We start from the raw sequence: 23,251 nt of genomic DNA, 5'->3' as shown, positions 1-23,251 counted from the left end.
ACATAATTTCAAAGATACGCAAGAAGATTTCTTCACATTAGATAGAGATTCAGAGACCAGAAATAATGGAATGAAATTAAAAGGAAGATGTAATACCAAAATGGGCGAAAGTTTTCCTTTTTTTTGAAGGAACATTTGAAGAAATGATCACCTTCACTTGAAGTTTCTTTGCTTTAGACCTGATAACCACTTCTTAGCCGACTCATATAAGATACACGTTACCATACTCAGCTGAATTGAACTGACAGAAAACGGCGTATTACCTTAAAGGACAAGTTGTTTCTTATAACTTCAAAGGAAAGACGTGTAAACCAGACTGGACACCCGAGGGAAGATCACAGTATAAGAAGAGGCTGAACGAAAATGGTATGAAGATGGCACACTTCCCTCAGTGGTTGTCTTCTGTTAAGAAGGATGTTGTTCAGAGGAGAAGAGCGGATGTGGTTATGCCGCTTGTCAATATGATTCAAGAACAGTGTCTCCTCTGCAACATATCTGTGCTACACACCATCAGAACACTCAAACACATCGTTTGTTAGCTACATAAACAACTGCTATAGTCGGGAAACAAGCCTGTTTCCAGGTAACAGCATTGCCTCTACCGTTACGCATACTTCAACAGGTCACAAGCCTGTCTCTACCACTGTTATGTATACATCAAGAAGTCAAAGTCTGCAATGTCTCCTCAACTGTTATGTATACTTCAACAAGTCTTAAATCTGTCTAGTCCAATATCATGTATACTTCAACAGGTCACGGTCTGAGGGTAGTTTGGAACCTTTCCTCCTGTTCTCTACAGTATATCTCAACAGTAGATAAAGTCTACAGGTAATAGGAAGGTCCACCTCCTACACTGTATATAGGGCCTTCTCCTACACTGTATATAGGGCCACCTCCTTCACTGTATATAGGGCCACCTCCTACACTGTATATAGGGCCACCTCCTACACTGTTTATAGGGCCTTCTCCTACACTGTATATAGGGCCACCTCCTACACTGTATATAGGGCCACCTCCTACACTGTATATAGGGCCACCTCCTATACTGTTTATAGGGCCACCTCCTACACTGTATATAGGGCCACCTCCTTCACTGTATATAGGGCCACCTCCTACACTGTATATAGGGCCATCTCCTATACTGTTTATAGGGCCACCTCCTACACTGTATATAGGGCCACCTCCTACACTGTATATAGGGCCACCTCCTATACTGTTTATAGGGCCACCTCCTACACTGTATATAGGGCCACCTCCTTCACTGTATATAGGGCCACCTCCTACACTGTATATAGGGCCATCTCCTACACTGTTTATAGGGCCACCTCTTCCACTGTATAGAGACATTTCATCAGACATTTCCATATTCACACAGGTGTATTATGCCGTCTTATGGACATCACTGACCTTCTGAGACTCAGTTGCTTCCACAACATGTACCACAACTGTTATAATGAGTTGTGAGAGTCATGTTGACTACCCCAGACCAATCATTATTGATGTTGTCCACCAAAATTTGCCTTTCATGAGATACAGACACAAAAATCTGGACAACTCATCAACATATGCAGACGTTTGTGTTGTCTTCATCTGTATACCAGTAAGAGCAATGTAGGTCAGGTTATGTAAGATGTTATTATCAAGTGACAGTTTGTGAGGGACCATCTGGTAAGATGGGAGTAAGGGCGGGCCAACAGGCCTGGCTCCACGCTGGGATAAACCTGTTACATGAACTTCCTCTGGTATATAATGTGCTTAGAGCAGGTCCATCGCAGTAGTAGCTGCTGCTCCTCTGCCACCAGTCAACCATGGTCGCTCGGCTTGTTCTCTTACTCTTCCTGGCTCTTGCCTCCGCCGTGAGTTGACCAAGACCCCGAGATCATCTCGTCACGTTGACACATTTGTAAACTAAGTTTACCACTTCCATCTGTTGTTTATCTTGTATCTCTTATTGTTTACATATAAACAACGTGCTGTTTGCCAGGGTTTATTGTTTACATACAAACAACGTACTGTTTGCCAGGGTTTATTGTTTACATACAAACAACATACTGTTTGCCAGGGTTTATTGTTTACATACAAACAACGTAGTGTTTGCCAGGGTTTATTGTTTACATACAAACAACGCACTGGTTGCTAGGGTATATTTCACTTACGTCTAACATCCTTGTCATTGTCTGCAGGTCATCTCCTGCAATACTTCATTTCCACACTCTACATACCTCACATCTTCTCCCGTCCATTTATCTGTCGTTTCACAATGTATCACTCGCTAACGCATGATGCAACCTGATCACGTATCATAACTGCTTCCAATTGCCTTTGGAAACATATCTCGTATTTTGTGTTGCAACATCTGTGATCATTATCACTTCTAACCACTCGCCACTCCTGTGGTTTGACTCGTCTTCAACATTTCATATAACCGTGGGAAGGTGTGTGGGTGGAGGTCTTGTACAATGGTAAGGCTTTGCAGAGCCATGGCTAGCTGGAGGTGCCCTCACCACACGGGAAAACATGGCCTTTAAAAAAGTTTGTATCATATTGAAACACGACCTTTGTTGGCCATTAACGCCAGTCTATGGTCCTTTTAGATCTTGTCTTTGATACTGAGGTGCATTCATTAGAATATGAGGCTACTAGGTCGCCTATTTTGAGTGACTTTTGTGAGCTAAGTGTAAACTACAAGGCTTTTAAAACATTGGTCTTTAGTGACATAATTTTGGATTTGCGGAGATTTATTCAGAATGTCATGTCTGAACTACAGAGCTTGACATGTGTACAGGGATATATCTTGTCATTCAATACCAACTGAAGTATAACTTCACCATATCAGCATAGGTTAGGTTACACGATAAGTTCCCAAGTGCACTTTCATGTAATAATCGCATCATCACGGGAGACACAAGAGAGAAATAAAACAGTCAGTTGATATACATCGAAGAGACGTAGCTAGGACGCCAAGTGAGGATCATGTGTGTTTAAGTCTGGCAACGTGCATATCATAAAATTTGTTATGTGGACAAGAAGGAAAACTGTTTACTGATTCTATTACAAGTAAAGCTATCCAATTCGTAAAAACCTTCACTAATGTTAATGTTACAATTCTTTGTATATTTGATGTTAGAAGATTTAGTGATATTTCTCGTAGTACAGGAGTTAGAGTTAATAACTCCAGAGAGTACAATGATCTTAATTTTTAATATGATTAAACAAGGCATTTGATTCTCGTCCTGTTCACCTGCTATATTTATGTTGCTTAAGTCTAACAGAAAGATCCTTACCAGTCTGCCCAACATGGAACATATCACAGTATTTACATGGTACTTCATAAACACAGCTTGCAGAACTTTCTGGTAAGTTCCAGATATTCTTTATAGTATTGTTGTTGCTGAAGGCAACATCTACAATTAAAGGACTTAAGCAACATGGGAAGTAGAACTATAGTGAAAGGAAGAAAAAAAAAAGATTCTTGGTGTCAGTGGGAGGTTTGGTCTCAACTCTATAAAATGATTTCTTTGCTAACTTAAGGGATTTATCAACGAAAGATCTAGGGTACTTTAACTTAGATCCAATAGAGTATATCTTCTTAAACTCATCATCAATAAACTCTGGACTACAAATGCGTAATGCCCTAAAGAACTTAGATTAAAACGATGACAATTTAACTCTGTTATGTTGAGATGAGCAATAATGGATATATGAGCATACATTGGTAGGTTTTCTGTATATGCTAAACTAAAACATGTTTCCAACCCTATGGATCGTGTTACCATTTTTAGACGAGAGAGCTTTTATACTCATCTTATTAACCAGTATATAACACAGGTGACAGTCAATATCTTATTAACCAGTATATAACACAAGTGACAGTCAATATCTTATTAACCAGTATATAACACAAGTGACAGTCAATATACAATAAGTAGCAGAGTAAGTGTGCCTCCCTCCCACAGAGTGGTAACCCCGCTGCGGGCAAAGAATGGCACTGGAAGTCGCCCAAGCCCCTGGTCCCACCAAGAGGAGCCCCCAGGACGGGTGAGGTCATATATGTTATGGTTATAAACACAATACATGATAGTATATGTAACCGAGTGTCCTTACAGAAGTGTATGGCATTTGAGGTGATCATTGTGAACCTTACACCATTATCCTCGACCATTCTACCTGACAGGAGAGTCTCGTATCGTTGGCGGTATTGAAGCCACACCACACTCTTGGCCCCACCAGGCGGCGCTCTTCATAGACGACATGTACTTCTGTGGTGGCTCCCTCATCTCCAACGAATGGGTTATGACCGCAGCTCACTGCATGGACGGGTGAGTATATGAACAGGAAGAGAAGTATTTAAGAAGAGTCATTCAAGATGATGCTTATATTTCGGGAAGGACAGATGACCTCATCAAATCTAACCACCGAACTCCTGCCTTATGTTACACCCGGACTGAAACTTCACCTAGAGCGGGGCTGTGTTATTTTCAGTGGTGAAAAAGGAGTCTAATCTTTTCGGAGAACTTCTTGTTCCATAACAATTCATCTTTTCCCTCCTACTGATTGTAGCGCAGCCTTGGAGCTGCCGTAGCTCCATATAAGTGATTCCGAGGCAAGGCAAGACAGCAGGTTTGGATGGTATTGCAGTGGATTTTATCAAAAAAGGGAGATGACTGCGTTGTTGACTGGTTTGTGTGGATATTCAGTATATGTATGAATCATGGTGAAGTGTCTTAGGATTGGCAGAAAGCATGCACAGTGCAATTGCACACAGGCAAAGAGGATAAAGGTGAGTGTTCAAACTACAAAGACATCAGTTTATTGATTATTCCTGGGAAATTATATGGGAGGATATTGATTGAGAGGGTGAAGGCATGTACACAGCATCAGATTGGGGAAGAGCAGTGTGGTCTCAGAAGTGGTAGAGGATTTGTGGATCAGGTGTTTGCTTTGAAAATGTGTGAGAAATACTTAGAAAAACAGATGGGTTTGTATGTAGCATTCATGGATTTAGAGAGGGCATATGATAGGGTTGATAGAGATGCTTTGTGGAAGGTCTTAAGAGTATATGGTGTGGGAGGTAAGTTGCTAGAAGAGTAGGAAGAGAGGAAAGTGATTGGTTTCCACTGAATGTCGGTCTGCGGCAGGGGTGTGTGATGTCTCCATGGTTGTTTAATTTGTTTATGGATGGGGTTGTTAGGGAGGTAAATGCAAGAGTTTTGGAGAGAGGGCCGAGTATGCAGTCTGCTGTGGATGAGAGAGCTTAGGAAGTGAGTCAGTTGTTGTTTGCCGACGATACAGCTCTAGTGCCTGATTCGTGTGAGAAACTGCAGAAGTTGGTGACTGAGTTTGGAAAAGTGTGTGAAAGGAGAAAGTTGAGGGTAAATGTGGATAAGAGCAAGGTTATTAGGCTCAGTGGGGTTGAGGGACAAGTTAATTGGGTTGTAAGTGTGAATGGAGAGAAATTGGAGAAAGTGAAGTGTTTTGTATATCTGGGAGTGGACTTAACCGCGGATGGAACCATGGAAACGAAAGTGAGTCACAGGGTGGGGGAGGGGTCGAAGGTTCTTTGAGCGATGATGAATGTGTGGAAGGAGAGAACGTTATCTCGGAAAGCAAAAATGGGTATGTTTGAAGGAATAGTGGTTCCAACAATATTATAGGGCTGCGAGGCATGGGCTATAGATAGGGTTTTACGGAAGAGGGTGGATGTGTTGTCAATGAAATGTTTGAGGGCACTATGTGGTGTGAGGTGGTTTGATCGAGTAAGTAATGAAAGGGTAAGAGATATGTGTGGTAATAAACGGTATGGTTGAGAGAACAGAGAAGAGTGTGCTGAAATGGTTTGGACATATGGAAAAAATGAGTGAGGAAAGATTGACAAAGAGGATATATGTGTTAAAGGTGGCGGGAACAAGGAGAAGCGGGAGGTGGAAGGATGGAGTGAAAAATTTTTTCAGCCATCGGGGCCTGAACATATGACAGGAGGGTGAGAGGCGTGCAAGGAATAGAGTGAATTGGAACCTTGTGGTATACCTGGGTCGACGTGCTGTCAATGGAATGAACCAGGGCATGTGAAGCGTCTGGGGTAAACCAAGGGGAAGTAGGGGGGGAGGAGGGCTGTATGCGGATAGGGAGCTGTGGTTTCGGTGCATTACACATGAAAGCTAGAGACTGAGTGTGAACGAATGTGGCCATTGTTTCTCTGTATTCCTTGCGCTACCTCGCTAAAGCAGGGGACAGCAATGCTGTTTTCCTCTGGGGCGTGGTAGCGATGGGAATGTATGAAGGCAAGCAAGTATGAATATTCCATGTGTATGTATGTAATATCTGTGTAGGTGTATGTATCTGTGCGTATGTGGGCGTATATATATATATATATATATATATATATATATATATATATATATATATATATATATATATATATATATATATATATATATATATATATATATATATATATATATATATATATATATATATATATATATATATATATATGGTAAAGTGTGTGAAAGAAGAAAGTTAAGAGTAAATGTGAATAAGAGCAAGGGTATTAGGTACAGTAGGGTTGAGGGTCAAGTCAATTGGGAGGTGAGTTTGAATGGAGAAAAACTGGAGGAAGTGAAGTGTTTTAGATATCTGGGAGTGGATCTGGCAGCGGATGGAACCATGGAAGCGGAAGTGGATCATAGGGTGGGGGAGGGGGCGAAAATTCTGGGAGCCTTGAAGAATGTGTGGAAGTCGAGAACATTATCTCGGAAAGCAAAAATGGGTATGTTTGAAGGAATAGTGGTTCCAACAATGTTGTATGGTTGCGAGGCGTGGGCTATGGATAGAGTTGTGCGCAGGAGGATGGATGTGCTGGAAATGAGATGTTTGAGGACAATGTGTGGTGTGAGGTGGTTTGATCGAGTAAGTAACGTAAGGGTAAGAGAGATGTGTGGAAATAAAAAGAGCGTGGTTGAGAGAGCAGAAGAGGGTGTTTTGAAATGGTTCGGGCACATGGAGAGAATGAGTGAGGAAAGATTGACCAAGAGAATATATGTGTCGGAGGTGGAGGGAACGAGGAGAAGAGGGAGACCAAATTGGAGGTGGAAAGATGGAGTGAAAAAGATTTTGTGTGATCGGGGCCTGAACATGCAGGAGGGTGAAAGGAGGGCAAGGAATAGAGTGAATTGGATCGATGTGGTATACCGGGGTTGACGTGCTGTCAGTGGATTGAATCAAGGCATGTGAAGCGTCTGGGGTAAACCATGGAAAGCTGTGTAGGTATGTATATTTGCGTGTGTGGACGTATGTATATACATGTGTATGGGGGTGGGTTGGGCCATTTCTTTCGTCTGTTTCCTTGCGCTACCTCGCAAACGCGGGAGACAGCGGCAAAAAAAAAAAAAAAAAAATATATATATATATATATATATATATATATATATATATATATATATATATATATATATATATAGATTATCCATAGGGAAGTGACTCCACAAAATTAGATATCTTATAGAAGAAATTAATTAAGCGTAATTTAGTAGAGTCATTGATTAACGTTACCCACTTGTATTAGGTCAAGTGTGTGTATCATTCCTTACTTGGTTAAGTGTAGTGATGACATCACTTCCTACATCCAAGTCGATAGATAGAAATACACTTATCTATTACGTCAAAGGTCACGATTCCTGGATGATCAAAATATTAACAAGAGAGACAGACACCCACCATAACCCTGGCCGGGTGCTTTCCTCAGTGGGTTGTATGTATACCTTGTGCCTCCCTCCCTCAGTGGGTTGTATGTATACCTTGTGCCTCCCTCCCTCAGTGGGTTGTATGTATACCTTGTGTCTCCCTCCCTCAGTGGGTTGTATGTATACCTTGTGTCTCCCTCCCTCAGTGGGTTGTATGTATACCTTGTGCCTCCCTCCCTCAGTGGGTTGTATGTATACCTTGTGTCTCCCTCCCTCAGTGGGTTGTATGTATACCTTGTGCCTCCCTCCCTCAGTGGGTTGTATGTATACCTTGTGCCTCCCTCCCTCAGTGGGTTGTATGTATACCTTGTGCCTCCCTCCCTCAGTGGGTTGTATGTATACCTTGTGTCTCCCTCCCTCAGTGGGTTGTATGTATACCTTGTGCCTCCCTCCCTCAGTGGGTTGTATGTATACCTTGTGTCTCCCTCCCTCAGTGGGTTGTATGTATACCTTGTGCCTCCCTCCCTCAGTGGGTTGTATGTATACCTTGTGTCTCCCTCCCTCAGTGGGTTGTATGTATACCTTGTGTCTCCCTCCCTCAGTGGGTTGTATGTATACCTTGTGTCTCCCTCCCTCAGTGGGTTGTATGTATACCTTGTGTCTCCCTCCCTCAGTGGGTTGTATGTATACCTTGTGTCTCCCTCCCTCAGTGGGTTGTATGTATACCTTGTGTCCTCCCTCCCTCAGTGGGTTGTATGTATACCTTGTGTCTCCCTCCCTCAGTGGGTTGTATGTATACCTTGTGTCTCCCTCCCTCAGTGGGTTGTATGTATACCTTGTGTCTCCCTCCCTCAGTGGGTTGTATGTATACCTTGTGTCTCCCTCCCTCAGTGGGTTGTATGTATACCTTGTGCCTCCCTCCCTCAGTGGGTTGTATGTATACCTTGTGTCTCCCTCCCTCAGTGGGTTGTATGTATACCTTGTGTCTCCCTCCCTCAGTGGGTTGTATGTATACCTTGTGTCCCCCTCCCTCAGTGGGTTGTATGTATACCTTGTGTCTCCCTCCCTCAGTGGGTTGTATGTATACCTTGTGTCTCCCTCCCTCAGTGGGTTGTATGTATACCTTGTGCCTCCCTCCCTCAGTGGGTTGTATGTATACCTTGTGTCTCCCTCCCTCAGTGGGTTGTATGTATACCTTGTGTCCCCCTCCCTCAGTGGGTTGTATGTATACATTGTGCCTCCCTCCCTCAGTGGGTTGTATGTATACCTTGTGTCTCCCTCCCTCAGTGGGTTGTATGTATACCTTGTGCCTCCCTCCCTCAGTAGGTTGTATGTATACCTTGTGTCTCCCTCCCTCAGTGGGTTGTATGTATACCTTGTGTCTCCCTCCCTCAGAGCGTCCTTCGTCCAGGTGGTCCTGGGCGCCCACAACATAAGGTTGGAGGAAGAGACCCAAGTTACCATGACTTCAACAGATTTCTTCACACACGAAGAGTGGGTGTTTCTCTACCTCTTGAACGACATTGCTCTCATCAAGTTGCCCTCAGCTGTCAACTTCACAGGTAAAACTACTTAACCATATTAGGGGCACACACACACACACACACACACACACACACACACACACACACACACACACCAGTAAAGTCATTATACATAAACAAGGCCAAGAGACGGGGCCACAAAAGTGGTAAAAAGGAGTAATGACACATACTAATCATATACACAACCAACCCAACTGTTCATCCTGGTTAGGGTGAATAACGTATATATATATATTATTTATTTTATTTTTTTTTGCTTTGTCGCTGTCTCCCGCGTTTGCGAGGTAGCGCAAGGAAACAGACGAAAGAAATGGCCCAACCCAACCCCATACACATGAATATACATACATGTCCACACACGCAAATATACATACCTACAACACACACAGACACATACATATATACCCATGCACACAATTCACACTGTCTGCCTTTATTCATTTCCATCGCCACCTCGCCACACATGGAATACCATCCCCCTCCCCCCTCATGTGTGCGAGGTAGCGCTAGGAAAAGACAACAAAGGCCCCATTCGTTCACATTCAGTCTCTAGCTGTCATGCAATAATGCCCGAAACCACAGCTCCCTTTCCACATCCAGTCCCCACACAACTTTCCATGGTTTACCCAAGACGCTTCACATGCCCTGATTCAATCCACTGACAGCACGTCAACCCCGGTATACCACATCGATGCAATTCACTCTATTCCTTGCCCGCCTTTCACCCTCCTGCATGTTCAGGACCCGATCACTCAAAATCTTTTTCACTCCATCTTTCCACCTCCAATTTAGTCTCCCAGTTCTCCTCGTTCCCTCCACCTCCGACACATCTTGGTCAATCTTTCCTCACTCATTCTCTCCATGTGCCCAAACCATTTCAAAACACCCTCTTCTGCTCTCTCAACCACGCTCTTTTTATTTCCACATATCTCTCTTACCCTTACATTACTTACTCGATCAAACCACCTCACACCACACATTGTCTTCAAACATCTCATTTCCAGCACATCCACCCTCCTGCGCACAACTCTATCCATAGCCCACGCCTCGCAACCATACAACATTGTTGGAACCACTATTCCTTCAAACAAACCCATTTTTGCTTTCCGATATAATGTTCTCGACTTCGACACATTCTTCAAGGCTCCCAGGATTTTCGCCCCCTCCCCCACCCTATGATTCACTTCCGCTTCCATGGTTCCATCCGCTGCCAGATCCACTCCCAGATATCTAAAACACTATACCTTCCTCCAGTTTTTCTCCATTCAAACTTACCTCCCAATTGACTTGACCCTCAACCCTACTGTACCTAATAACCTTGCTCTTATTCACATCTACTCTTAACTTTCTTCTTTCACACACTTTACCAAACAATATATATATATATATATATATATATATATATATGTATATATATATATATATATATATATATATATATATATATATATATATATATATATATATATATATATATATATATATATATATATATATATATATATATATATGGTAAATTATATGGGAGGGTATTGATTGAGAGGGTGAAGGCATGTACAGAGCATCAGATTGGGGAAGAGCAGTGTGGTTTCAGAAGTGGTAGAGGATGTGTGGATCAGGTGTTTGCTTTGAAGAATGTATGTGAGAAATACTTAGAAAAGCAAATGGATTTGTATGTAGCATTTATGGATCTGGAGAAGGCATATGATAGAGTTGATAGAGATGCTCTGTGGAAGGTATTAAGAATATATGGTGTGGGAGGCAAGTTGTTAGAAGCAGTGAAAAGTTTTTATCGAGGATGTAAGGCATGTGTACGTGTAGGAAGAGAGGAAAGTGATTGGTTCTCAGTGAATGTAGGTGTGCGGCAGGGGTGTGTGATGTCTCCATGGTTGTTTAATTTGTTTATGGATGGGGTTGTTAGGGAGGTAAATGCAAGAGTTTTGGAAAGAGGGGCAAGTATGAAGTCTGTTGGGGATGAGAGAGCTTGGGAAGTGAGTCAGTTGTTGTTCGCTGATGATACAGCGCTGGTGGCGGATTCATGTGAGAAACTGCAGAAGCTGGTGACGGAGTTTGGTAAAGTGTGTGGAAGAAGAAAGTTAAGAGTAAATGTCAATAAGAGCAAGGTTATTAGGTACAGTAGGGTTGAGGGTCAAGTCAATTGGGAGGTGAGTTTGAATGGTGAGAGGCTGGAGGAAGTGAAGTGTTTTAGATATCTGGGAGTGGATCTGTCAGCGGATGGAACCATGGAAGCGGAAGTGGATCATAGGGTGGGGGAGGGGGCGAAAATTTTGGGAGCCTTGAAAAATGTGTGGAAGTCGAGAACATTATCCCGGAAAGCAAAAATGGGTATGTTTGAAGGAATAGTAGTTCCAACAATGTTGTATGGTTGCGAGGCGTGGGCTATGGATAGAGTTGTGCGCAGGAGGATGGATGTGCTGGAAATGAGATGTTTGAGGACAATGTGTGGTGTGAGGTGGTTTGATCGAGTAAGTAACGTAAGGGTAAGAGATATGTGTGGAAATAAAAAGAGCGTGGTTGAGAGAGCAGAAGAGGGTGTTTTGAAATGGTTTGGGCACATGGAGAGAATGAGTGAGGAAAGATTGACCAAGAGGATATATGTGTCGGAGGTGGAGGGAACGAGGAGAAGAGGGAGACCAAATTGGAGGTGGAAAGATGGAGTGAAAAGGATTTTGTGTGATCGGGGCCTGAACATGCAGGAGGGTGAAAGGAGGGCAAGGAATAGAGTGAATTGGAGCGATGTGGTATACAGGGGTTGACGTGCTGTCAGTGGATTGAATCAAGGCATGTGAAGCGTCTGGGGTAAACCATGGAAAGCTGTGTAGGTATGTATATTTGCGTGTGTGGACGTGTGTATGTACATGTGTATGGGGGGGGTTGGGCCATTTCTTTCGTCTGTTTCCTTGCGCTACCTCGCAAACGCGGGAGACAGCGACAAAGTATAAAAAAAAAAAAAAAAAAAAAAATATATATATATATATATATTTTATTATTATTTTTATTATTATACTTTGTCGCTGTCTCCCGCGTTTGCGAGGTAGCGCAAGGAAACAGACGAAAGAAATGGCCCAACCCCCCCCCATGCACATGTATATATATACGTCCACACACGCAAATATACACACCTACACAGCTTTCCATGGTTTACCCCAGACGCTTCACATGCCTTGATTCAATCCACTGACAGCACGTCAACCCCGGTATACCACATCGCTCCAATTTACTCTATTCCTTGCCCTCCTTTCACCCTCCTGCATGTTCAGGCCCCGATCACACAAAATCTTTTTCACTCCATCTTTCCACCTCCAATTTGGTCTCCCTCTTCTCCTCGTTCCCTCCACCTCCGACACATATATCCTCTTGGTCAATCTTTCCTCACTCATTCTCTCAATGTGCCCAAACCACTTCAAAACACCCTCTTCTGCTCTCTCAACCACGCTCTTTTTATTTCCACACATCTCTCTCACCCTTACGTTACTCACTCGATCAAACCACCTCACACCACACATTGTCCTCAAACATCTCATTTCCAGCACATCCATCCTCCTGCGCACAACTCTATCCATAGCCCACGCCTCGCAACCATACAACATTGTTGGAACCACTATTCCTTCAAACATACCCATTTTTGCTTTCCGAGATAATGTTCTCGACTTCCACACATTCTTCAAGGCCCCCAGGATTTTCGCCCCCTCCCCCACCCTATGATCCACTTCCGCTTCCATGGTTCCATCCGCTGCCAGATCCACTCCCAGATATCTAAAACACTTCACTTCCTCCAGTTTTTCTCCATTCAAACTCACCTCCCAATTGACTTGACCCTCAACCCTAGTATACCTAATAACCTTGCTCTTTTTCACATTTACTCTTAACTTTCTTCTTCCACACACTTTACCAAACTCAGTCACCAGCTTCTGCAGTTTCTCACATGAATCAGCCACCAGCGCTGTATCATCAGCGAACAACAACTGACTCACTTCCCAAGCTCTCTCATCCCCAACAGACTTCATACTTGCCCCTCTTTCCAAAACTCTTGCATTTACCTCCCTAACAACCCCATCCATAAACAAATTAAACAACCATGGAGACATGGTGATAGGGGAGAAAGAATACTTCCCACGTATTCCCTGCGTGTCGTAGGAGGCGACTAAAAGGGGAGGGAGCGGGGGGCTGGAAATCCTCCCCTCTCATTATTTTTTTTTTTAATTTTCCAAAAGAAGGAACAGAGAAGGGGGCCAGGTGAGGATATTCCCTCAAAGGCCCAGTCCTCTGTTCTTATATATATATATATATATATATATATATATATATATATATATATATATATATATATATATATATATATATATATATATATATATATATATATATTATCCCTGGGGATAGGGGAAAGAATACTTCCCACGTATTCCCTGCGTTGTCGTAGAAGGCGACTAAAAGGGGAGGGAGCGGGTGGCTGGAAATCCTCCCCTTTCTTGTTTTTTTTTAATTTTCCAAAAGAAGGAACAGAGAAGGGGGTCAAGTGAGGATATTCCCTCTAAGGCCCAGTTCTCTGTTCTTAACGCTACCTCGCTAACGCGGGAAATGGCAAATAGTATGAAAAAAAAAAAAAAAATATATATATATATATATATATATATATATATATATATATATATATATATATATATATATATATATATATATATATATATTTGCTTTGTCGCAGTCTCCCGCGTTTGCGAGGTAGCGCAAGGAAACAGACGAAAGAAATGGCCCAACCCACCCCCATACACATGTATATGTAGATATCTAAAACACTTTACTTCCTCCAGTTTTTCTCCATTCAAACTTACCTCCCAATTGACTTGACCCTCAACCCTACTGTACCTAATAACCTTGCTCTTATTCACATTTACTCTTAACTTTCTTCTTTCACACACTTTACCAAACTCAGTCACCAGCTTCTGCAGTTTCTCACATGAATCAGCCACCAGCGCTGTATCATCAGCGAACAACAACTGACTCACTTCCCAAGCTCTCTCAAAGGGGATAAGAGTGAGTGCTCAAATTACAGAGGTATAAGTTTGTTGAGTATTCCTGGTAAATTATATTGGAGGGTATTGATTGAGAGGGTGAAGGCATGTACAGAGCATCAGATTGGGGAAGAGCAGTGTGGTTTCAGAAGTGGTAGAGGATGTGTGGATCAGGTATTTGCTTTGAAGAATGTATGTGAGAAATACTTAGAAAAGCAAATGGATTTGTATGTAGCATTTATGGATCTGGAGAAGGCATATGATAGAGTTGATAGAGATGCTCTGTGGAAGGTATTAAGAATATATGGTGTGGGTGGCAAGTTGTTAGAAGCAGTGAAAAGTTTTTATCGAGGATGTAAGGCATGTGTACGTGTAGGAAGAGAGGAAAGTGATTGGTTCTCAGTGAATGTAGGTTTGCGGCAGGGGTGTGTGATGTCTCCATGGTTGTTTAATTTGTTTATGGATGGGGTTGTTAGGGAGGTAAATGCAAGAGTTTTGGAAAGAGGGGCAAGTATGAAGTCTGTTGGGGATGAGAGAGCTTGGGAAGTGAGTCAGTTGTTGTTCGCTGATGATACAGCGCTGGTGGCGGATTCATGTGAGAAACTGCAGAAGCTGGTGACGGAGTTTGGTAAAGTGTGTGGAAGAAGAAAGTTAAGAGTAAATGTCAATAAGAGCAAGGTTATTAGGTACAGTAGGGTTGAGGGTCAAGTCAATTGGGAGGTGAGTTTGAATGGTGAAAAACTGGAGGAAGTGAAGTGTTTTAGATATCTGGGAGTGGATCTGTCAGCGGATGGAACCATGGAAGCGGAAGTGGATCATAGGGTGGGGGAGGGGGCGAAAATTTTGGGAGCCTTGAAAAATGTGTGGAAGTCGAGAACATTATCCCGGAAAGCAAAAATGGGTATGTTTGAAGGAATAGTAGTTCCAACAATGTTGTATGGTTGCGAGGCGTGGGCTATGGATAGAGTTGTGCGCAGGAGGATGGATGTGCTGGAAATGAGATGTTTGAGGACAATGTGTGGTGTGAGGTGGTTTGATCGAGTAAGTAACGTAAGGGTAAGAGAGATGTGTGGAAATAAAAAGAGCGTGGTTGAGAGAGCAGAAGAGGGTGTTTTGAAATGGTTTGGGCACATGGAGAGAATGAGTGAGGAAAGATTGACCAAGAGGATATATGTGTCGGAGGTGGAGGGAACGAGGAGAAGAGGGAGACCAAATTGGAGGTGGAAAGATGGAGTGAAAAGGATTTTGTGTGATCGGGGCCTGAACATGCAGGAGGGTGAAAGGAGGGCAAGGAATAGAGTGAATTGGAGCGATGTGGTATACAGGGGTTGACGTGCTGTCAGTGGATTGAATCAAGGCATGTGAAGCGTCTGGGGTGAACCATGGAAAGCTGTGTAGGTGTGTATATTTGCGTGTGTGGACGTGTGTATGTACATGTGTATGGGGGGGTTGGGCCATTTCTTTCGTCTGTTTCCTTGCGCTACCTCGCAAACGCGGGAGACAGCGACAAAGTATGAAAAAAAAAAAAAAAAAAAAATATATATATATATATATATATATATATATATATATATATATATATATATATATATATATATATATATATATATATATATATATATATATATATATATATATATATATATATATATATATATATATATATATATATCCAGGTTCCTTTACTCAAACATACTACCTATCTCTCCTTTTTTCTCATCTTGGTTACATCCACACACATTTAGACACCCTAATCTGAGCCCTCGAGGAGGATGAGCACTCCCCGCGTGACTCCTTCTTCTGTTTCCCCTTTTAGAAAGTTAGAATACAAGGAGGGGAGTATTTCTTGCCCCCCGCTCCCGTCCCCTTTAGCCGCCTTCTACGACACGTGGGGAATGCGTGGGAAGTATTCTTTCTCCCCTATCCCACATCCAGGCCCCACAAAACTTTCCATGGTTTACCTCAGACGCTTCACCTGCCCTGGTTCAATCCATTGACAGCACGTCGACCCCGGTATACCACATCGTTCCAATTCACTCCATTCCTTGCACTCTTTTCACCCTCTTGTATGTTCAAGTCCCGATCACTCAAAATCTTTTTCACTCCATCCTTTCACCTCCAATTTGGTCTCCCACGTCTCCTCGTTCCCTCCACCTCTGACACATATATCCTCTTTGTCAATCTTTCCTTACTCATTCTCTCCATGTGACCATACCATTTCAATACACCTCTTCTGATCTCTCAACCACACTCTTTTTATTACCACACATCTGTCTTACCCTCTCATTAATCACTCGATCAAACAATCTCACATTACATATTGTCCTCAAACATCTCATTTCCAACATATCCACCCTCCTCCGCACAATCCTATCTATAGTCTATGCCTCGCAACCATATAACATTGTTAGAACCAATCTTGCTCTCTGAGATAATGTTCTCGACTTCCACACATTCTTCAACGCTCCCAGAACCTTCGTCCCCTCCCCCATCTTGTGACTTACTTCCGCTTCCATAGTTCCATCCGCTGCCAGATCCACTCCCAGATATCTAAAACACTTCACTTCCTCCAGTTTTTCTCCATTCAGATTTACCTCCCAATTGACTTGTCCCTCAACCCTACCGTGCCTAATAACCTTGCTCTTATTCACATTTACTCTCAGCTTTCTTCTCTCACACACTTTGCCAAACTCAGTCACTAATTTCTGTAGTTTCTCACTCGCATCAGCCACCAGCGCTGTATCATCAGCGAACAACAACTGACTCACTTCCCAAGCTCTCTCATCCCCAACAGACTGCATACTTGCCCCTCTCTCCAAAACTCTTGCATTCACCTCCATAACAACTCCATCCATAAACAAATTAAACAACCATGGAGACATCACGCAACTCTGCCGCAAACCGACATTCACTGAGAACCAGTTACTTTCCTCTCTTCCTACTCGTACACATGCCTTTCATCCTCGATAAAAACTTTTCACTGCTTCTAACAACTTGCCCCTCACACCAAATATTCTTAATACCTTCCACAGAGCATCTCTATCAACTCTATCATATGCCTTCTCCAGATCCATAAATGCTACATACAAATCCATTTGCTTTTCTAAGTATTTCTCACATACATTCTTCAAAGCAAACACCTGATCCACACATCCTCTACCACTTCTGAAACCACACTGCTCTTCCCCAATCTGATGCTCTGTACATGCCTTCACCCTCTCAGTTAATACCCTCCCATATATTTTCCCAGGAATACTCAACAGACTTATACCTCTGTAATTTGAGCACTCACCTTTATCTCCTTTGCCTTTGTACAATGGCACTATGCATGCATTCTGCTAATCCTCAGACACTTCACCATGATCCATACATACACTGAATATCCTCACCAACCAGTCATCAACACAGTCACTTTTTAGAATAAATTTAAATAGATTCCACAGCATTACCATCAAAATCGGCTTTCATCTTCAGCAAAACTTTCACTATCTCTTCTCCCTGACCCTCTTATTTCGCACATCATTCACACCAAAACACCCTATATCTGCCACTCTTTCATCAAACACATTCAAAAAACCTTTGAAATAATCACTCCATCTCCTTCTCACTTCATCACTACCTGTTATCACCTACCGACTTTCCCCCTTCACCGATGTTCCCATTCGTTCTCTTGTCTTAGGCACTTTATTTACTTCCCTCCAAAACATCTTTTTATGCCCCCTAAAATTTAACGATACTCTCTCACCCCAACTCTCCTTTGCCGTCTTTTTCAATCCTTGCACCTTTCTCTTGACCTCCTACCGCTTTCTTTTATACACCACCCACTCATTTGCACCACTCTCCTGCAAGTATCGTCCAAATGCCTCTCTCTTCTCTTTTACTAATATCCTTACTTCTTCATTCCACCACTCACTACTCTTTCTTATCTGCTCACCTCCCACCTTTCTCATGCAATATGCATCTTTTGCGCAAGCCATCACTGCTTCCCCAAATACATCCCATTCTTCACCCAATTCCCGCATGTCATTGGTTCTCATCTTTTGCTATTCAGCGCTCCTAGTACTTCCTCACACAGTTCTTTCCAGGCTCACTTACTCTCATCACTTTCTTCTCCCCAACACTCTCTCTTCTTTTTTGAAATCGTCTACAAATCTTCACGTTCGCCTCCACAAGATAATGATCAGACATCCCTCTAGCTGCCCCTCTCTGCACTTTAACATCCAAAAGTCTCTCTTTTACACGCCTATCAATTAGCACGTAATCCAATAACGCCCTTTGACCAACTCTCCTACACACATACGTATACTTAAGTATAACTTTTTTAAACCAAGTATTCCCAATCATCAGTCTTTTTTTTTAGCACACAAATCTACAGTCTCTGCACCATTTCCATTTACAACACTGAATACCCCATGTACACCAATTATTCCCTCAACTGCCACATTACTCACCTTTGTATTTAAATCACCCATCACTATAACCCGGTCTTGTGCATCAAAGCTGCCAACACACTCACTCAGCTGCTCCCAAAACACTTGCCTCTCATGATCTTTCTTCCCATGGCCAGGTGCATAGGCACCAACAATCACCCATCTCTCTCCATCCACTTTCAGTAATACCCACATCGATCTAGAATTTATTTTCTTACACTCTATCTCATACTCCCACAACTCCTGCTTCAGCAGTAGTGCTACTCCTTCCTTTGCTCTTGTCCTCTCACCAACCACTGACTTTACTCCCAAGACATTCCCAAACTTCTCTTCCCCTTTACCCTTGAGCTTCGTTTCACTCAGAGCCAGAACATCCAGGTTCCTTTCCTCAAACATGCTACCTATCTCTCCTTTTTTTCTGATCTTGGTTACATCCACACACATTTAGAGACCCCAATCTGAGCCTTCGAGGAGGACGAGCACTCCCCGCGTGACTCCTTCTTCTGTTTTCCCTTTTAGGAAGTTAGAATGCATGGAGTAGAGGGTTTCTAGCCCTCCGCTCCCGTCCCCTTTAGTCGCCTTCTACGACACTCGGGGAATACGTGGGATGTATTCTTTCCCTCCTTGTGTATACTCATATACATTTCAACTTTTCTCTGACAGAGAACATCCAGCCTGTTAAGCTACCAGCCTCCGACGTCTCTGTTGGCACCGTAGTGACCCCCACTGGCTGGGGTCGCTCCTCTGACCGTAAGTGAAGCCGACAGTCGTAGTTTTTATCTCTAAAAGTTTTATGAAAAAGTTTACCACAAGAGAAAGATAATACCTGTATGATGGAGTGTAGATATGACAGTGTGGACGGTAGTCATCGCCTCCATGTCCTTTATCCTCTGACAGTTTCCGACGGAACGTCCAGCGTGTTGCGACAGGTTGATGTCCCCATCATTGCTAACGACGACTGCAACGATGTGTATGGCATGATTGTGAGTGGTATGGTCTGCATCAACTCCAGCGGCGGCAAAGGAACTTGCAATGTAAGATGAAATTCATTTCTCTCTGAACAGCTAATTGTCATACGAGATCACTGGTCGATCATTTATCATACAAGATTACTGGTCGACCATTTATCATACAATATTACTGGTCGTTCATTCATCATACAAGTTTACTGGTCGATCATTTATCATACAAGTTTACTGGTCGATCATTTATCATACAGGTTTACTGGTCGATTATTTATCATACAGGTTTACTGGTCGATTATTTATCATACAGGTTTACTGGTCGATTATTTATCATACAGGTTTACTGGTCGATTATTTCACATGAAGTGATGGTGTTTACGTGTCAGTATTAACTTAACTTTCACTGAACACTTCCTTCCCCAGGGAGACTCTGGCGGCCCATTGAACCTCAATGGCAGGACCTACGGCATCACCTCCTTCGGGTCTTCTGCTGGGTGTGAGGCTGGATACCCTGACGCCTTCACTCGTGTTCATCACTACCTGGACTGGATCGAGTCCAAGACTGGTGTTACTCCGTGAATCATCTGCTAAAGCAACCCAATGAAGACAAGTGAAGGCGCGAAGCACAGGAAACATTCTTCCTTCACACGTTTGAGTGAATTTCGTTGATGGACTTTATTACATTTTCCTTCTGAGATAATTCTGTCTGCCATCTTCTCAGAAAGATGAACCATCTGAAATAAACTGTCATCATATTTTGTGTTAAATTTTTTCTCCTGTGTGTGTGTGTGTGTGTGTGTGTGTGTGTCTGTGTGTAATCATCAAGTTGTACTATGCAGGGAGGAAGTTGACACTCGTGGGGTCACATTTCTGGTACATTTTCTATTATCGCGCTAGTTTTTAAACTTCTGTATTTGCTATATTCTCATTCAGTTAATTCTGTTCATCCATCAGTGTCACAACATAATAGTCTTCCTCGCATCTGTTTTTCCGTAGTCTTGCTTAATCTTATGCCATGTCTTCTGGTTATCCTGTCCCTACATTTTTCGAAGGAGCGGTGGTTGTCACCGTCATCAATACGGTTTGAAAATCTAAATATTGTGATCGAGTCACTCATCACTCTTCTCTCATCCATGATGAGCAATTTTAAAGGGTTCTAGCCTCTTCCTGTGACTCAGATGTCTTAACTCTGGACCTTCTTCTTTAGCTGTGACCAAACCTGAGAAGCATGATTTAGTCTTGACCTTAATCAAGATGTGAACTACTTGCTGAATATTTCCATATGTACACACATGAAAGCTCTTCTCTTGATATCTGCCAACAGATTGTTTGTCTCTTATGTTGTTCTCTTGATATAGGACTCAGGTGCCAGGTTAGGGACGATGTCTACTCCAAACTCCAGCTCAAACACAGAATCATGAATCTTACCTCCTGCTCGGTAACAGTCTGTCTCGTCCACATTAATCTACAACAGCTTAGGTTGAACTTCATCAACCATGTATCAGACACACCTGTTGCACGACTCCAGCACCTTGAGTCCCCAAACTTTGATGTTATGTGGCTCAAGGTCTGTCTCCCACCTACCACACTTTTCCTCAGTTTCGCCTACTGCTCTCCTATGTCTACACATTTCATATCTTTCTTGGACTATCTAAACTCCCGCCATAAGACTGTGACATCCTCTCACCCGCAAGCCGGGATCCTCTACCTCGGGGATTTCAACGTTCACCATAGGGAATGGTTGAATGCCTCTCATACGGATGGTGGAGGGATTGAAGCCCTCACGTACTCGTCTCAATAACTTAGAGCAAATTATTTCCTTTATCAGTTTTGTAAATACACCTGTTGACTCAGTAAACCTATTTGATATTACTGTAGCTTCCTAAACTACATTAGGTCTGCATTCTATTGGTGGGTCATCAAAGAGCTGTATGGCGGCGGTCCTTTTTATCTGGATGTTGATGACAGGTGTTTTCTTAAGCATCTGTCATTAACATCCAGACCTCTTAAAGGGGTGATCATAGCCTAGCAGTAGTGCTCCCCCCTGCTACGTAGGGATCCCGGGTTCGATCCTGGCCATGTTCGCTTCCTGATATATGAAACACCTCACTTCGTCAAATCTCTCTTCACTGAAATTCACATCCCAACTAGCCTGTTCCTCAACTCTGCCAAACCCAATAACCCATCCTTTTCATTCACATTTACTCTCAGATTTTTACTTCCACGCACTGTTCCAAACTTAGTCACCAACTTCTGTGGTCTCACGCTCGAATCTGCCACCAGAGCTGTATCATTGGCGAACAACAACTGACTCACTTCTCAGGTCCTCTCATCCCTAACAGAGTGCATACTCGCCCCTCTCTCCAACTGTCGCATCCACCTCCCTCACTAACCCATCCATACACAAATTAAACAGTAGACCTTCGCCGGGTACCATTCACACTCCTCTCTTCCTATTCGTACGCATGCCTTACATCCTTGATAAAAACGTCTCACTGCTTCTAGCAACTTACCTCCCTCACCATATACTCTTAAGACCTCCCACAAAGTATCTCTATCCACCCTATCATATGCCTTCTCCAGATCCATAAATACCACATACAAATCTATCTGATTTTCTAAGTATTTCTCACATACATTCTTCAAAGCAAACACCTGATCCACATGTCCTCTACCATTTTCGAAACCACACTGATCCTCCTTAATCTGATGCTTTGTACATTATTTCACCCCTTCAATCAATACCCTCTCGTACAACTTACCAGGAATATTCAACAAACTTATACTTCATTAATTTGAACACTCACCTTTATCCCCCTTGCCTTTATACACTGGCACTGTAAAACATTCCGCCAATCCCGAGACACCTCACCATGATCCATACATAGACTGGAAATACTTATCATCCAATGACAATACAGTCCCCCTTTCTTAGTAAATACAAAAGCAATACTATCCACTCCAGCCGCCTTGCCACATTTCATTTTTCGCAAGGCTTTCACCACCTCTCCTCTCCTCACTAAACTCCCTCCTATGACTCTCTCACTTCGCATACCACCCCAACACAAATACCTTACATGTGCCACTTTATCACCAAACACATTCAACAATTATTCAAAGTACTTGCGCAATCTCCTTACATCATCACTACCCGTTATCTCTTCCCACTTTGCCCCTTTTACCGATGATCTCATGTGTTCTCTTGTCTTCTGCCTATTATTTACTTTCTTTCAAAACACCTTATTCTCCCTAGAATCTACTGGTGCTCGTTCACCCCCACTCTTAATCTCCTGCTGCTTCCTCTTGTACATCTCCTAATCATTTGCACTTCTTTCCCATATGTACCGCCCAAACGCCTCTCTTTTCTCTTTCACTAGCGACTTTACTTCTTCATCCCACCACTTACTACTCTTTCTAATCTGGCCAACTCCAACCTTTCTCATGCCACATGCATCTCTTGCATATGCCATCACTGCTTCCCTAAATAGTTCCCATTCCTCTCTCACTCATGTCGCTTCGTTTACTTTTATCTTTTCCCATTCTACTTTTAATGTCTCCTGGTATTTATTCACACAAGTCTCTTTCTCAAGCTCATTT

General features: G+C 42.8%; 1 protein-coding gene across 1 annotated transcript; it reads left to right on the top strand.

The window, feature by feature from the left end:
* The first annotated feature begins 1,727 nt into the window (after positions 1 to 1,727).
* On the top strand, positions 1,728 to 20,409 carry LOC139748130 (chymotrypsin BII-like). The gene is made up of 7 exons (XM_071660802.1): positions 1,728 to 1,856; positions 3,957 to 4,038; positions 4,175 to 4,319; positions 9,078 to 9,244; positions 19,353 to 19,439; positions 19,587 to 19,723; positions 20,078 to 20,409. The coding sequence occupies exons 1-7, from the start codon at positions 1,809 to 1,811 to the stop codon at positions 20,231 to 20,233; spliced, it is 822 nt and encodes a 273-aa protein (XP_071516903.1). The 5' UTR covers positions 1,728 to 1,808; the 3' UTR covers positions 20,234 to 20,409.
* The last annotated feature ends 2,842 nt before the right edge of the window (positions 20,410 to 23,251 follow it).

This window comes from Panulirus ornatus, chromosome 72, assembly GCF_036320965.1.
Source record: "Panulirus ornatus isolate Po-2019 chromosome 72, ASM3632096v1, whole genome shotgun sequence".
In the NCBI taxonomy this organism is placed as follows: domain Eukaryota; kingdom Metazoa; phylum Arthropoda; class Malacostraca; order Decapoda; family Palinuridae; genus Panulirus; species Panulirus ornatus.
The sequence above is the reverse complement of the archived record's forward strand: the minus strand, read 5'-3'. Positions and strand labels throughout refer to the sequence as shown.

Bases quoted from the DNA above. Each gene is read 5' to 3' on its own strand.
- LOC139748130 (XM_071660802.1), top strand. From the start codon at position 1,809: ATGGTCGCTCGGCTTGTTCTCTTACTCTTCCTGGCTCTTGCCTCCGCC. The intron at 1,857-3,956 runs GTGAGTTGACCA...TCCCTCCCACAG, and splicing joins TCCTGGCTCTTGCCTCCGCC to AGTGGTAACCCCGCTGCGGG. The intron at 19,440-19,586 runs GTAAGTGAAGCC...ATCCTCTGACAG, and splicing joins CTGGGGTCGCTCCTCTGACC to TTTCCGACGGAACGTCCAGC.